This window comes from Lycorma delicatula, chromosome 1, assembly GCF_047948215.1.
Source record: "Lycorma delicatula isolate Av1 chromosome 1, ASM4794821v1, whole genome shotgun sequence".
NCBI lineage: Eukaryota > Metazoa > Arthropoda > Insecta > Hemiptera > Fulgoridae > Lycorma > Lycorma delicatula.
Window position 1 is genome coordinate 191,046,133 of NC_134455.1, and position 14,844 is coordinate 191,060,976.

Consider the following 14,844-nt stretch of genomic DNA (forward strand, 5'->3'; position numbering starts at 1 on the left):
AGCACCACATAGGAAATGTTGAATGTTGCTTTTGGCGATTCTTCTATGAATAAAACAAGTATTTACAAGTAGTACAAACATGTCCAAGAGGGCCATGAAGACAGTGAAGAGCACCCTGGTTGTCCCAGCACATCAACAACTAATGACAAGGTCAAAAAAGTGAAGAAAATGATTATGGACAATCGCCAAATCACTATCAGAGAGTCAATAAGGATTACTACCTAGAAAAAAAAATTCTATGCCGTTGCATGTAGCAATCCAAAGAAAACACCCGGATTTGTGGCAAAACAATGCACAGTGATTACACCACAATAATCCACCTGCTCAAACTTCACTGCTTGTTCATGAATTTTTGGCTAAAAAACACACCATTATGATACTTCAGCCTCGATATTCACTGGACATGGCTCCCTGTGACTTCTTCCTATTTCCCAAGTTGAAAAGAACCATGAAAGATGATGTTTTGCCATCATTGAAGAGAAACACAGAATCATTGAAGAAGCTAAACGCCATACTGGAAACTACATTCTGGAGATGCTTTGAAGATTAAAAAAGGAACTGGAATAAATATATTATATCTGAAAAAAGAGTACTCTGAAGGTGACAAATCATTATTGATGAATAAATAAATTTTTTTTTAAAAAACCAATATTCCACATATTTTTTTTATCAAACCTCATATACTGCCCTAAAAATTAACTGTAAGTTAGTTTATGAAAGATAAAGAATTAAACAAATTATCAAGTTCACCTACCAATTATCTAAAAAATCAAGAAAAGAGATTTTTTAAAAAACTTATCAACTAGGAAAGAAAAATAAGAAGCATCATCCACTCATCGTACATTTAACTTTTTGAAGTTAAAAATAATCTCTGGTAGAACTTATTAATTACTAATCACAATAAAAAATACTAATTATTAATATTAGAGTAACAATTTTGAAAGAGATTTTGACTATACTGCATCAGGGCCATCATAAAAATTTATGTCATTGCGTGAAAATATTTTTTTAATATGTTTTCTTTTACAGTTTTTTACTTCTTTTGTTGCATTCAAAACAGAGAACAACTGTTCAAATAACTGAACACAATGTTACTAATGTTTACTAAAAACAGTAGTAGTAATTCTAGATCCATAGCTAGCATAAAATACTGTAAAATAAACAATAAAATAAATTAAAAACTCACCACACTAATGAAGCCAGTAATTAAATTTAATGAAAATACTAAACATGACAATAATACTCTGGTCCTGATAAATCTCCATACAACTTTTCCAAATGATGCATCACGCTGTCCTTTTACAGATACTTCATCATTCCATAACTTCTCTAACCTAATAAACAAATTAAAAACATACAATAATTAAAACTACAACTAACAAAGTATACAATAACAATAAGGTAATATAGGTTATGTATGATTATAAAACTGACTGGATATAATTTGAAGTCTTACCATTCCCAGGACAATAAATCTCTAGAGCATCGTTAAAATTTTAGTTCATGGCCCATTCAGTTTCCACATATTTTCTATTCCATAATTTATCTTTTAACCTCCCCCAAAACAAAAATAACAACTACACTTAAATGCAGTTAACAGATTATACTAAATCAGCACAATTATTTGCAAGAACTTACAAACATAGTATGCACCACTAAGTTGATGCTTACGTTTAAACTATTGTATCTTTTTCATAAAAATCAATTAAATATAATTAAATGATAGATAAATAAAACATTATATTTATAATGTTATTTTATTTATAATATTTATATCGTTTTGGCACACACTATAAACACTTATACAATATAACTGTCAACTTCTCAAACTCAAAATGTTTAATAATCAGTTTTAACTCAAGAATTAGTTGTGCAATTGACACAATAACAGACATGCAAAAATGCATGAGACATTTAAATAAGTTCAAAGCAAATACATTTTTAGTTTCCTGGTACAGAGTTCTAGAGTTACCCTCCAAGAAGGAAAATATGGTTAATCAATCAAAAAATGGAGTATGGGGTTTTTACATTTCTTGATGTTTCATGACCCACGGATCCCAAAAATCAAAAAAAAGGAGGGCAAAATGTATATATGTATGTGTTTAAAGCTTAATAAATAACCAATTTTAATGAGATTTTGTTCAGAGATTCAGATACCTGGGGCAATTTGTTGGTAAAATTTTGGAGTTAATATCTCGAGGAGGTGGTGTAGATAGTCTTTTGTGGTCAGTTCTCAAAATTTTGCAAACATAACCTGTAAGACATGCATATCTTAACATTTAAAAAAAAATTGCCCAAATTCCCAGTATTTCAAATAAAGTACACATCTCGACCCTATAGGGAAAGACAACCTGCATGTGACGGTTTCGGTTGCCACACCACCCCCTCCTTGAGGTTCCCCCTCCTTTTTTGTAACAACAAAATTTCACGTACCTTATTAAATAAAATTAAATGATTAAAAAAGTAAATGATGAATAATAGTTTCCCCCAATTTAAATTCTTTAAAGAATAGAAATATCTTCTACAGCAGGCTAGGTCTGTAAGCATTTTTCAATTGGAAATAAAATTTTACTAAACCTACATAGCAGCAATTATCTAAAAGATAATTAATACCAGGCATTTTTTCTGTCTCTTTTCTAATAATAATATTACAGATAAAATTCCACTTTCTACAGAAAGTCTTCATTTTAAAAACTAGTTTTCAAACGGTTAAAAATTTCAGGTACCACAAACAAATAAATCAGAAGATAAATTTCTGCCAAAATAAATTAATTTTTTGACCACCTAGCAAAGACAATATTGAAAATATAATATAATAATGTATTGCGTTTGAGGTAGCATAGTCAGTAAAAACTGCAATCATATGCAGATTGTACTTTTCCTCTGATCCTTCTTCCTTGGATAAAGAGCTTTTAATTGGGGCTATGTAGAGTCACAACACTGTGTGTTGGGCTGATCAGCCTGGGGATTTTGTTCTCTTGTTTGCAAGTTTTTCTATTAAAGACAACATAGCTGCTATAAGGCCTACACAGAAGCACAGGATTTCCTACTCCAACAATTAATATTTTATTGGTAAAAAAGATCAGTCAATAAAATAACAATTTAATTATAACAAATTTCATTAATTCACTTTGATTGTAAAAGAAAAGGTAGGATTCTTAACAGTTATTAAATAAATGCTAATTGAAACTAAAATCAGCACAAACTACTTTTTTTAAAAAGGAATTTCTTTCAGAATTAATTGTAGGATGATTATAAAAAACACACTGATCTATAAATAATACGTATTTTGAACTTGCTGTAAGAGCAAAATGATTTTTTGATTAAGTGAACATAAGGATTCACAATACACAACCTGATTGATCATATCTGGTTAAAATGAAGGCGAAGACCTTATTATTTTGAAGCCTAATTTATTATATATTGTACATAAATTATACTTTGTATATGTGCTTGCACACATGTGCATGCATACGCATGTGTCTATTACTAATCTCTGTTAATTAATTATATAATTACTTTTAATGGGAGTTTAGACACCAAGTTGCCTTGAAACAATTATTATGAAAGAGAGAACAGACATAAATTGCAAGTAATCATAACTAATTATAAAAGATTTATTAAAAAAGTTTTATTACACAAGAGTTATCTTGCTTTATAGGTAAAAAGTTATTTTTAATGGCATGAAGTTATAATCAGCTGCTGAATTCACATTAGTAAAGATGTGGAAATAATTTTAATCTACAGAAATTACTCAAACTTTTACGAGTAGATAAGGTTAATACAGAAAAACCTACATTTATTTCGTTTAATTTATACATATGATTAGCAACATCTATATAAGTATTTTTTAAAGCTTGGATTCAGAAATAATTTACCACACAGTGTGAATGTCTGAATAGCACATATAAGTACAAGCATACAGTCTCACATGAATATAAATACGAGTTTTTTTTTTTTTAAGGTCCAATCGGTCATGAAATAAAAACCTGCGCAAAAATCGGATGAACCTTTGCGCATATGTGTTGCGCAGCATCTCTAGTATGGCCTTCAACCACGCCGCGTCACTTCGTTTAGTTCTGAACACACAGCTAGCACGTAAACATGTCTACAATAATAGCATCTCCCGCCAAGTGTGAAGTGCATGCGGTAATTCAATTTCTTCAGGCTGAGGGGTGTAATGCAGCTGAAATTCATCAATGAATAAGTAATGTGTACGGTGAAACTTCAATGTGACAGCAAAGTCCGACAATGGTGCAGGAACTTTAAAGCAGGACGTACAGATGTTCATGATGCAGGCGGTCAGGGAAGGAAATGAGTGTCAACCGATGATCTCGTTGGGCGAGTGGATGAGGCAATTCAAGAAAATCGTCGGTTCACAATTTCTGTATTGAGTGATTCGTTTCCTGAAATTTCAAGGTCAGCTCTCTACACCATTGTGAGTAAAAGACTTCAATACCGCAAACTGTGTGTGAGATGGGTTCCCAAGATGCTGTCCAGCGATCACAAAACAATGAGAATGGACACCTCCCTAACATTTCTCCAGCACTACCAAAATGAAGGAGAAGATTTTTTGAACAAACTTGTCAGAGGGGACGAGACATGGATCCATTTCGAAACTGAAGAAACAAAAGAACAAACCAAACAGTGGATGCATTCTCATTCTCCCAGTAAACCAAAGAAGTTCAAGCGAACCTTCTCCAACAGAAAGTGTATGGCTACTGTGTTCTGGGACTGGAATGGAGTTTTCTTGGTGGAATTCATGGAACATCGCACAACCATCACTGCAGCCTCATACTGCGTGACTCTTCAACGTCTACGAACGGCAATTCAGAAAGTGGAGAGGAATGTTGTCATCAGGCATTGTCTTTCTCCATGACAATGCTCGACCATACACTGCAGCTGTAACAAAGAAGTTCCTGCAGCGTTTTCATTGGGGAGTGTTTGATCACCCACCATACAGCCTGGACTTGGCTCCCTCCAATTTTCACCTCTTTGCTTACATGAAATGCTGGCTAGGAGGCCAACATTTTGGCACAGACATCGAGCTGCAGACCAGCGTAGAAACATGCTGAAAACACAGGCGGCTCCATTCTATGACGAGGGTATTGGAAAGTTGGTACCACGTTACGACAAATGTCTAAATCGGAGTGGCGACTATGTAGAGAAATAGCGTAACTATGTAAGTACTTGTCACAAATAAAAAATTTTTTATTTTCTCTGTGGTTTTAAATTCGTGACCGATCGGACCTTGAAAAAAAAATAACCCTCGTATAAATTTATGTTACGCAGTCACAGTCTGCATTGTTGATTAATGCTATTACTTGTAGGGCTAGTGGAACATGTATTGTTCATTTAGCTTCATAAATTGTAGATAAGCCTATGTACAACAATTACTTTGTTGTTGATGTATTAGACACTGGAATAACTGATCACTCCATGGTTATTTTAGGCGTTGATAAAAGCATAAGAAAGTAATAACCGATGAAAATGTAATTAGATCAAAAATAGATTTTACTAAACTTAGATTATTATTAGCTTTGCAGAATAGAGACTGGAATAATTTATACAAATATACAAATGTTGACACTGCATATGTTTTTTTTCACTTAATCTTTCTGATTGCTGTTCTAAGGTGACTACTTTTTATCATACCTCTAATAAATATAAAATTTTGAAACCTTGGATAGATTTTAATTTAATTAGAAAAATAGAAAAAAGGAATATTCTTTATAGGAAGGTAAGAAGTGAACCTGGGAATAATAGGTTGCTTCAGTATTATATTAAATACACTAAATCTTTAAGTGACCAGTTAAAAAGTCTAAACAAACCTATTTCAATGAAATGCTAGTTAGTTGTAAGGATTCTAAGTCCCAGTGGAATGTAGTCAATAACCTTATTAATAATAAGCTTAATAATAATACAGATAAATGTAAAAATGGAGGGGATATAATATCTGAGGAGGGAGTATTGTAAGTGATAACTTTTTAAAAGCGCAGTGTTTTAATAAGTATTTTCTAGAAATACCACACAAAATTAAAGCGAAGCTAGACAACATAAATGATTCTGGCGAAAGTGACTTCAGTAAATTTTTTACGGAGGTGTCTTCTAAGAAGTTTATGTTTTTTTATCCAACTGATGCTAATGAATTACTTTATATTGTAAGATCTATGAAAAATAGGAAATCGGCTGGAATAGATGGGTTGGTAGTAAATATAATAAAAAATGTAGCAAATATGTCACCCTTTGGTCTATATACTTAATTTAAGTATGGAATTAAGAGTATTTCGTTTTCAAATGAAGAAAGCTATAGTAACGCCTGTTTTAAAAAGTAATGATAGGAAAATAAAAGTATCTATAGACCTATTGCATTGTTGTCAGTCCTTTCAAATTATTGGAGAAACTTATTAAAAAATGGTTAGTAAATTACTTAGAAAATAAAATTTTTTTAGTGGGAATCAGTTTGAGTTTAGAAAGAGAAAAGTTCTGAAAATGCTTTATTTATATTTATATCTAAATTGATTCATAATAAAAACGATGGCAACAAGTTTATTCCTAGATTTTAAAAAGGCATTTGATGTAACTCAATGGGAGAAGTTATTGAAAAAGCTTTGGGCAGCTGGAATTAGAGGAATGTGTAATAACTGGTTTAAGTCTTACTTGAATGGTAGATACCAACAAGTTAGAGTCAATAATGTGCTTAGTGAGGTCGGAAAGGTAATTTATGAGGTTCCCCAAGGATCTGTACTTGGGTCGGTGCTGTTACTTATATATATTAATGATTTATGTTGGGGCTTCTTTCAAGGGCACATGACCATCTTTGCAGATGATACAGCAATTTGTTATGTGTCATCCTCTCAGTCTGGAATTAAAAATGACATGAAGGCTGACCTAAGGGTCATAAGATGGAGGCTTGTGATGAATGGAACTTCATTAAATTTAAATAAGACAAATTACATGAACATCAGTTTGCAAAGTATGACAGAAAATGTTGGAAGTATTAAATACTCATTGGGATATAATGTAAATACTGGTGATTAATATAAGGACATTTCACATGCTACATCTGTGAAATACCTGGGCATTACTTTGGACAATAGACTAACCTGGAATGTCCATACTACTAATCTCAAAAAGCGATTAAATGTTTGTATAAATAAATTCTATTATTTAAAAAAACCATAGCCCTGTTACAGTACTGAAATCACTGCATTATGATTTTGTAGAGTCAAGGTGTAAGTATGGGATGATATGTTGGGATGAAGCCTACTACAATTTTTTTAGATCTGTTTACATTGCTCAAAAGCATGTAGTACATACAATATTGGGTAAAGTGGATGACATGATTCCTTCCCATTATTCAGAGGTCTCAACTTTACAGATCTTGCCACTGCATTATATATATTTCTATAGAATACTAATGACATATTATAAAGGCTGTACAACTGAACATATTATAAATAATAATAATGACATATTATAAAGGCTGTATAAAGGCTGAACTGGACGGCATGGCGAAGTCAATGAACTGTTCTAAAGAAAAGTTCTAAACATGACCTAACCTAAAAGTGAAATGAAAATGGGTGAAAAAAAATAAACATGAAAATATTATATTTCAGTTCAATTAGAACTGTAATAAAGAATACTTTCAAAAAATACCTCAAATTTTGTTAGACAATGTTTTTTCTTCCATCTGACGAACCATGGGACTCGAATATATCACTCTTCCTCAAAAAGGTGGGTTTACGAGTTGTGCCGCTAGGTAGCAGTACTTTATAGTGCCAAGTAGCATACAAAAACTTGATAATGTACTTGAAATGATAAAATTTAAAAGAAAATATATTACTGCTTGTTTTAATAGTAAATGCTTTTATGTAAATGAAAGTACTGAAGATGAAACAATTTTTTTTAATTCCCAACACCTCATTAAAAGAAAATAAAAGTATTAGTTTACAAGAGATTATAGCTGCTAATAAAAACAAAAAACACAAACAGTAGGAAAGAGTTGCTAATAAGGCAACAAAGATTTGTTACATAAAACAGAAATAAATCTGATTGGAAAATTTTTATTCTACAGTTAGAACTATTTGAAATAATTGATGGAGAAATAAAAAAAAAGTTAATTTAAAAATAATATAAAAAGTGTGTCCACTGATGGATAAAAATCAAGGGTTACTCTTACAAAGTAATAAGTCCAATATTACATCATGGATCTTCGATTCATGAAGGTCGTTATACTAGTTTTAATAAAAAAGTAAAATTATGGTATGAAGTGAATGATATGACTATCAACAAAAATAATTGGCTGAAAAATTCAAACAATTATATTTCTTTGTTCTAGAAAGGTAATAAATTTGAATAAATCCATAAGATAACAATCAGTAATTCATAAAAAAAAAATAAAAGAACCTAACAAAATACAGTGATATCAAAAAAAATTATAATGAAATTGTAAACCGTATGGTAAGAGTCTCACAGATATCATTTCTTATGCTAAAAAAAAAACAAAAATTTCTGTAATAAATAAAACTGCTTTTAACAAACTGATACTGTATTAAAAAAAATATCCCTTTCGGCACGCCGGAAGGCAGAGATAGATTTTACCAGCGCTAAGTAGGAGATAAAAAAATTTCCACCTTAAAGTTAAGAAAAACTTCAAATTTACTCAATACAAAAATGGTTGCATGTGAAAAATGTTTCACATGTTTAGCATATGACAAGCCCCCCACTTCTTATAATTCCAGCAAATTTTTTGGTCATCTCTTGCCATAAGGTTTAGTCATATCAAAAATCATTGCAGACAAAAGTTTTAGGTAATGTTTAGAGGACTAAAGACCACTTTAAACTGATTCGATACTGTGCCTATTAAGGGAGGTGTGATTTTTTTTTGTCTTTGAAACCCCATTTTTTCTATCCCCTGGGATAATGATTGGTGATATCAAAAAACTTTACTTTCATAATTTTTAGGCCGTTATCCAAAGAATAGTAGGAATTTTAGACAAATTTGATATTTTATTTAATAAGAAAGATAGTGATATTTTTTTTTGTCAAAAAAGCCCTCCCAATTCTACCCCCATGATCCAATTTTGGCCGTTAACAAACTTGACCAAGATTTTAGGATGAGTTATTTTTAAGGAACAATTTGAAAGTGATTGGCGCAAAATTACCGCAGTTATCATGTCCACAAAAAAGTGAAATATATATATATGTAAAAATTTTCCGGAAATTGAATCATGATACCCATCACAAGAGGTAGCTTTCTTATGAAATCTACCTAAAAGGTAAGACACTACATTTCTATTATCAAAATCTGTTATTAATTTAGAATTTTGTTTAAAAAAAATACATGTTAAATATATGTAATAGACAATAATAGATAATAAACAATGTTTAAGCATTTCATATAATAAGCAAAAAATAGAAAAATTTGTTAAAAAACTCTCACCAGCCCGATTTCATTTATTAAACAACAAATAATCATAAGAATTGTATTATTTCTGTAAATGTAATATGTTACATATAAATGAAATCTTGTCATTTATAAAAAGTAAGAGTAGGAATTAGTTTAGCAGTGTGTGCTAAACTAATTCCGCTAAGGATATAATAATTCAGAATAATTCAGCTAAGGAATTAGTTTAGCAGTGTGTGCCCTTAGCTGATCGAAGGTTTTTAAAGTAAAATACTGTTTTTAAAAAAATAAAATGAGGAATTTCTTTGTGATTTTAATATAGCAGCAGCAGTGATGATGGCAGCAGTCAGATTGCTTTTTATAACTGAAATAGTTTATCATTCACAGTCAATGTCTTGATAGCTTCTACATATGTTTTAAGTTATCTTTCTTATTATTTGTTTTATAAAACAAATATATTTTTATACATCATGAAAACACATTAAAGTGAATAAGTAAGAAGGATAAAATTGGCACAATCTGTCTCAAACAGGAATTACAAGCAAAAATTAAATGAAATTAACACCTAAAACAATTTATTGACTGACACATGCATATAAGGGTAAAAAAATTACGTAAAACTAGATATAACACCAGTTAAATGATGGAAGCTATATTACTCGTAATAATAAGAGTAAATTTTGTTTTAAGAAAATTAAAATTTAAGATAGTTTTTATGACATTACATTTAACATAAATTTCTTTTATGTGTTTCAGATAAGTGTAATAGCAGATAAGATTTTATCTTGGATATGGACTGCTGAATTTATGTACTATGATAATTTTTTATTTTATAATTTATTTTCTAATAATATTGTAATTTAGTAAGAAATACAATACTGTGCTACAAACACAAGTATATCAGGGAATGAAAAATGAAATATGTCAAACATTAAGGTTACAGTTTAAATAAGTGTTAAGTATTGTGAAAATTTTTTGTTAATGATAGAAATGTAAAGCGTAATTCGATTATTGCTTTTTAGTTGAATTTGAATATTTGTTTATGACCCCCCCCCCTTCGCTTACACTCTCACTCGAGCTCTCTCTCTCTCTCTGTCTCTGTGTGTGTGTGTGTGTGTGTGTGTGTGTGTGTGTGTGTGTGTGTGTGTGTATCAAAACATATCGACCACTGTCCTAAACAAATTCAACACAAATGAAACTTAAACCATCAAAACTACTTAGATGTTTACTTTTACTTATCTCTTTACTGTGTTTTGGTGTTTTTTTTTTCAAGGTCCGATCAGTCACAAAATTAAAACCACCGTGAAAATAAAAATTTTTTATTTGTAACAAGTACTTACATAGTTACACTATTTCTCTACATAGTCGCCACTCCGATTTAGACATTTGTCGTAGCGTGGTACCAAATTTCCAATACCCTTGTCATAGAATGGAGCCGCCTCCTGGATGTCCTCCTAGCCAGCATTTCATGTGAGCAAAGAGGTGAAAATTGGAGGGAGCCAAGTCCAGGCTGTATGATGGGTGATCAAACACTTCCCAATGAAAACACTGCAGGAGCTTCTTTGTTACAGCTGCAATCTACGGTCGAGCATTGTCATGGAGAAAGACAATGCCTGATGACAACATTCCTCTCCACTTTCTGAACTGCCCTTCGTAGACGTTGAAGAGTCACGCAGAATGAGGCTGCAGTGATGGTCGTACCACGTTCCATGAATTCCACCAAGAAAACTCCATTCCAGTCCCAGAACACAGTAGCCATAGACTTTCTGTTGGAGATGGTTCGCTTGAACTTCTTTGATTTACTGGGAGAATGAGAATGCATCCACTGGTTGGTTTGTTCTTTTGTTTCTTCAGTTTCGAAATGGACCCATGTCTCGTCCCCTCTGACAAGTTTGTTCAAAAAATCTTCTTCTTCATTGTGGTAGTGCTGGAGAAACGTTAGGGAGGCGTCCATTCTCATTGTTTTGCAATCGTCAGACAGCATCTTGGGAACCCATCTCGCAGACAGTTTGCGGTATTGAAGTCTCTCACTCACAATGGTGTAGAGAGCTGACCTTGAAATTTCAGGAAACGAATCACTCAATACAGAATTTGTGAACCGACGATTTTGTCAAATTGCCTCATCCACTCGCCCAACGAGATCATCGGTTGACACTGATTTAAAGTTCCTGCACCATTGTCGCACTTTGCTGTCACTCATTGAAGTTTCACCGTACACATTACTAATTCGTCTATGAATTTCAGCTGCATTACAACCCTCAGCCTGAAGAAATCGAATTACCGCATGCACTTCACACTTGGCAGGAGGTGCTATTGTTGTAGACATGTTTACATGCTAGCTGCGTGTTCAGAACTAAACGAAGTGACGCGTCATGATTGAAGGCCATTCTAGAGACGCTGCGCAACACATATGCGCAAAGGTTCATCCAATTTTTGCACAGGTTTTTATTTCATGACCAATCGGACCTTGAAAAAAATAACCCTCATATATACAGGATGTATATACGAGGGTATATGCATACTCCCCCCCCCCCCCCCCGCAAGGAGGATTCTGCTAAACTTTATACATACATTTCTCTCATTAAAATAATGAAAAAAGTTCATATAAACATGGAACCGAAAACGCTTCGTTAGTGAGTTACAGGTAGTGAAAGATTTCACCCCGATTTCTGCTCCTCCACTGAAATGAAGTCCTTCTAAAATTGTGAGAAGGTAAATTTAGGAAAAAATTTAGTGGTTTCTTATGGTTTTTGACCTGAAAAATTTTAAAAGATGGATCCCAGAACTGTATCATCATTATTTTCTACGAAATAGTTACACCAACATCCCACAACAGCAATTTAATTGTACTTTCATGTGAAAAAAAAAAAAATTATACTAATACGTATCTGTCTGCCTGCATTATTATAATGTTATTTCTTAATTATTAGTAAATTAATTACCCACCAAGGAAGCTGCAATGCTGTACAATATTAGCAGTTTGTGTTTAATCTCCCAAAGAGCAAAGCTCTACAAACAAAATTTTCAAACATTATTGTGGTTATGATTCAGAATCTTACTTCAGTATGTTGTATTTTTTATCAATAATTTAATTTTCAGTATAAAATTTTATTTAATTTGTGAAGTGTGCATTTGTGATTTATGTGTATTTAAGTAGTTCATCTGTACTGATTTTAAAAGCTACTCATAATAATCAGTAAATGATTTGTTCTGTAGTAAAAGAGAAATACCATAGAAGTTTACAAATAAGGAATATGCCGACATTCATTTCATCTATAGTTTTTATAATGGCAATACTACATGAGCTGTTGAAGAAGAATGTCGGAGATTTCCCAATCGAAACGTTCCTAACTGGCAAGTATTTGCAGATACTAACTGGCATATAACGGAAAGCAGAACATTTAATGTAACATCTGAACAGGAAGCAAATGTGAATGAGTAGATTTTACATATGATAGAACAAAGTCCAACTACTAGTCCTCATAAAGTATCTGCAAGTTTGGGGATTCCAGACAACAGTATATGGTGGACATTACACAATGAAGATCACTATCCATATCATCCTCAAGCAGTTCAATGTCTTGAAGAAGGTGATTACAATCTGCAGCTGAATTATTGTCAATGGTTGGTTACTACAAAACAATGTGCTTCCACAGCCGATATTATTTACAGATAAGCAACATTTATGCAAGATGGGATAAACAGTACATGAAACAAACATTTTTGGAAACATGACAATCCTCATGAAACCACTGAAACTAATTTCCAACAACATTTTTCATTAAATGTCTGCTGTGGGATAATAGGTAATGTTGTTATCAGACTTCACATTTTCAACAGTAGACTAACAGGAGAACTTTCTTCAGAGTGAGCTGTCATTACTTTTAGAGAATGTTCCACTTAGTAAAAATGATTTGTATTTCCAATGCAATGTCACACCAGCCCATTTTTATGGTCCTGTTATTCATTATCTAAATGAAACATTTCCCAACCACTGGACTGATCGAGACGGACCTCAACTATCGCCAGCTAGATCACTTGATATGAATCCCTTGGATTTCTTTTTATGGGGGATATACGAAAGCGTTAGTGTATGCACAAAAATCAGAAAATGCATATGACATTTACAAAGAATCACATCACATGGGCCAATGAAGAAATCAAAAATAACCCAAGAATGCTAGAAAATGCTATCTCATCTGTAACGCACCATGCTGAAATGTGTTTTTAGGTTGATGGTGGACATCTTTAATAGTTGATGTAATGTACGAATAACTTTACGCTATTTTAGTTGGTTTTAAAAGTTTGGTTTGTTTTTACAATTCTATCCAGTAATAGAAAAATACTCATTTTAGTTTAAAATTGTATTTCAGTATTTCCCATATTGGTACGTGGTGTTCTGCATTAAAGAATACATTATTTTCTTGCACTATTATTTATTTTTTATTGACTTTATTTACATTAATTTTCCCAGAATTAAACTTTCTATCAATTTAACCAATAAATTTTATTTTTTATTGATAATTTAACAAAGTTACTTTCACCAAAGCTAAAAAACCTGTTTTTCAACTCAATTTTTTTGTTTATTACACCATATCTCATAGAAAATAATGGTGATAAAGTTCTGGAAGCCATTTTCAAAACTTTTTCAGGTCAAAAACCATAAAATCCACTAAATTCAGCCTTTAACTTACCTTCCCAGAATTTCAGTGGGGTTTCATTTCAGCAGAGGAGCAGAAATCAGGGTGAAATCTTTCATTAGCCATAACTCACTAGCGAACCATTTTCAGACCCATGTTTATTTGAAATTTGTTCACTATTTTAATGAGAGAAACACACCTATGAAGTTTAGCTAATTCTCCAGACACACCCATGTATATAATATACATTGATACCCTTTATATAAATAAATATTTATATATATAAAGAAATTGCTGCTCTATCTCTCTCTCTCTCTGATACACATTTCACATTTTTCTAATATTTATTCACCTCTTAATGATAGAGACAATAAACATGCGTTGTTTCCCACAGAAAGAAGGATAAAATTATATTTTGATTTACATTATCTGTATCATGATGAAAAATGTAAAGCATCTGAAGTGCAAGCAGCACTGAGCTGTTTCCTGAGAGAAATGATGTTACTGTTCACCTATTTATGTGGTAAACGATCAAGATGTCACTAGTAGAGCTAAATGTCATTTGAATTTCAAAGGAACACGCTGTAAAGGAACAATACATTTGCTCAATAAAGAACAGCAGAAACTTAATTCCCCTTACTTTCCCCAAACAAATCTGGCATTAAACACTTTTTATTCTTGGCTGACTGTCTTATTTAAAAAAGTGATAGTCTTCCATTAAAAATTTTATTTAAGTTATGGCATCTGACATTTGGAAAATATTTATTCAATAAAATTTAAAAATATTGACAAATT

The 14,844-nt window shown here is 32.0% G+C and overlaps 1 protein-coding gene across 13 annotated transcripts in view; it reads right to left on the reverse strand.

The window, feature by feature from the left end:
* Positions 1–14,844, reverse strand: part of LOC142326451 (ATP-binding cassette sub-family C member 5-like) — a 256,658-nt gene that overhangs the window by 173,564 nt on the left and 68,250 nt on the right. For all 13 annotated transcript variants that reach the window (XM_075369001.1, XM_075369080.1, XM_075369052.1 and 10 more), the window contains exon 5: positions 1,187–1,334. In XM_075369001.1, the coding sequence (XP_075225116.1) occupies positions 1,187–1,334 (148 nt within the window). The remainder of the gene's footprint in view (positions 1–1,186; positions 1,335–14,844) is intronic.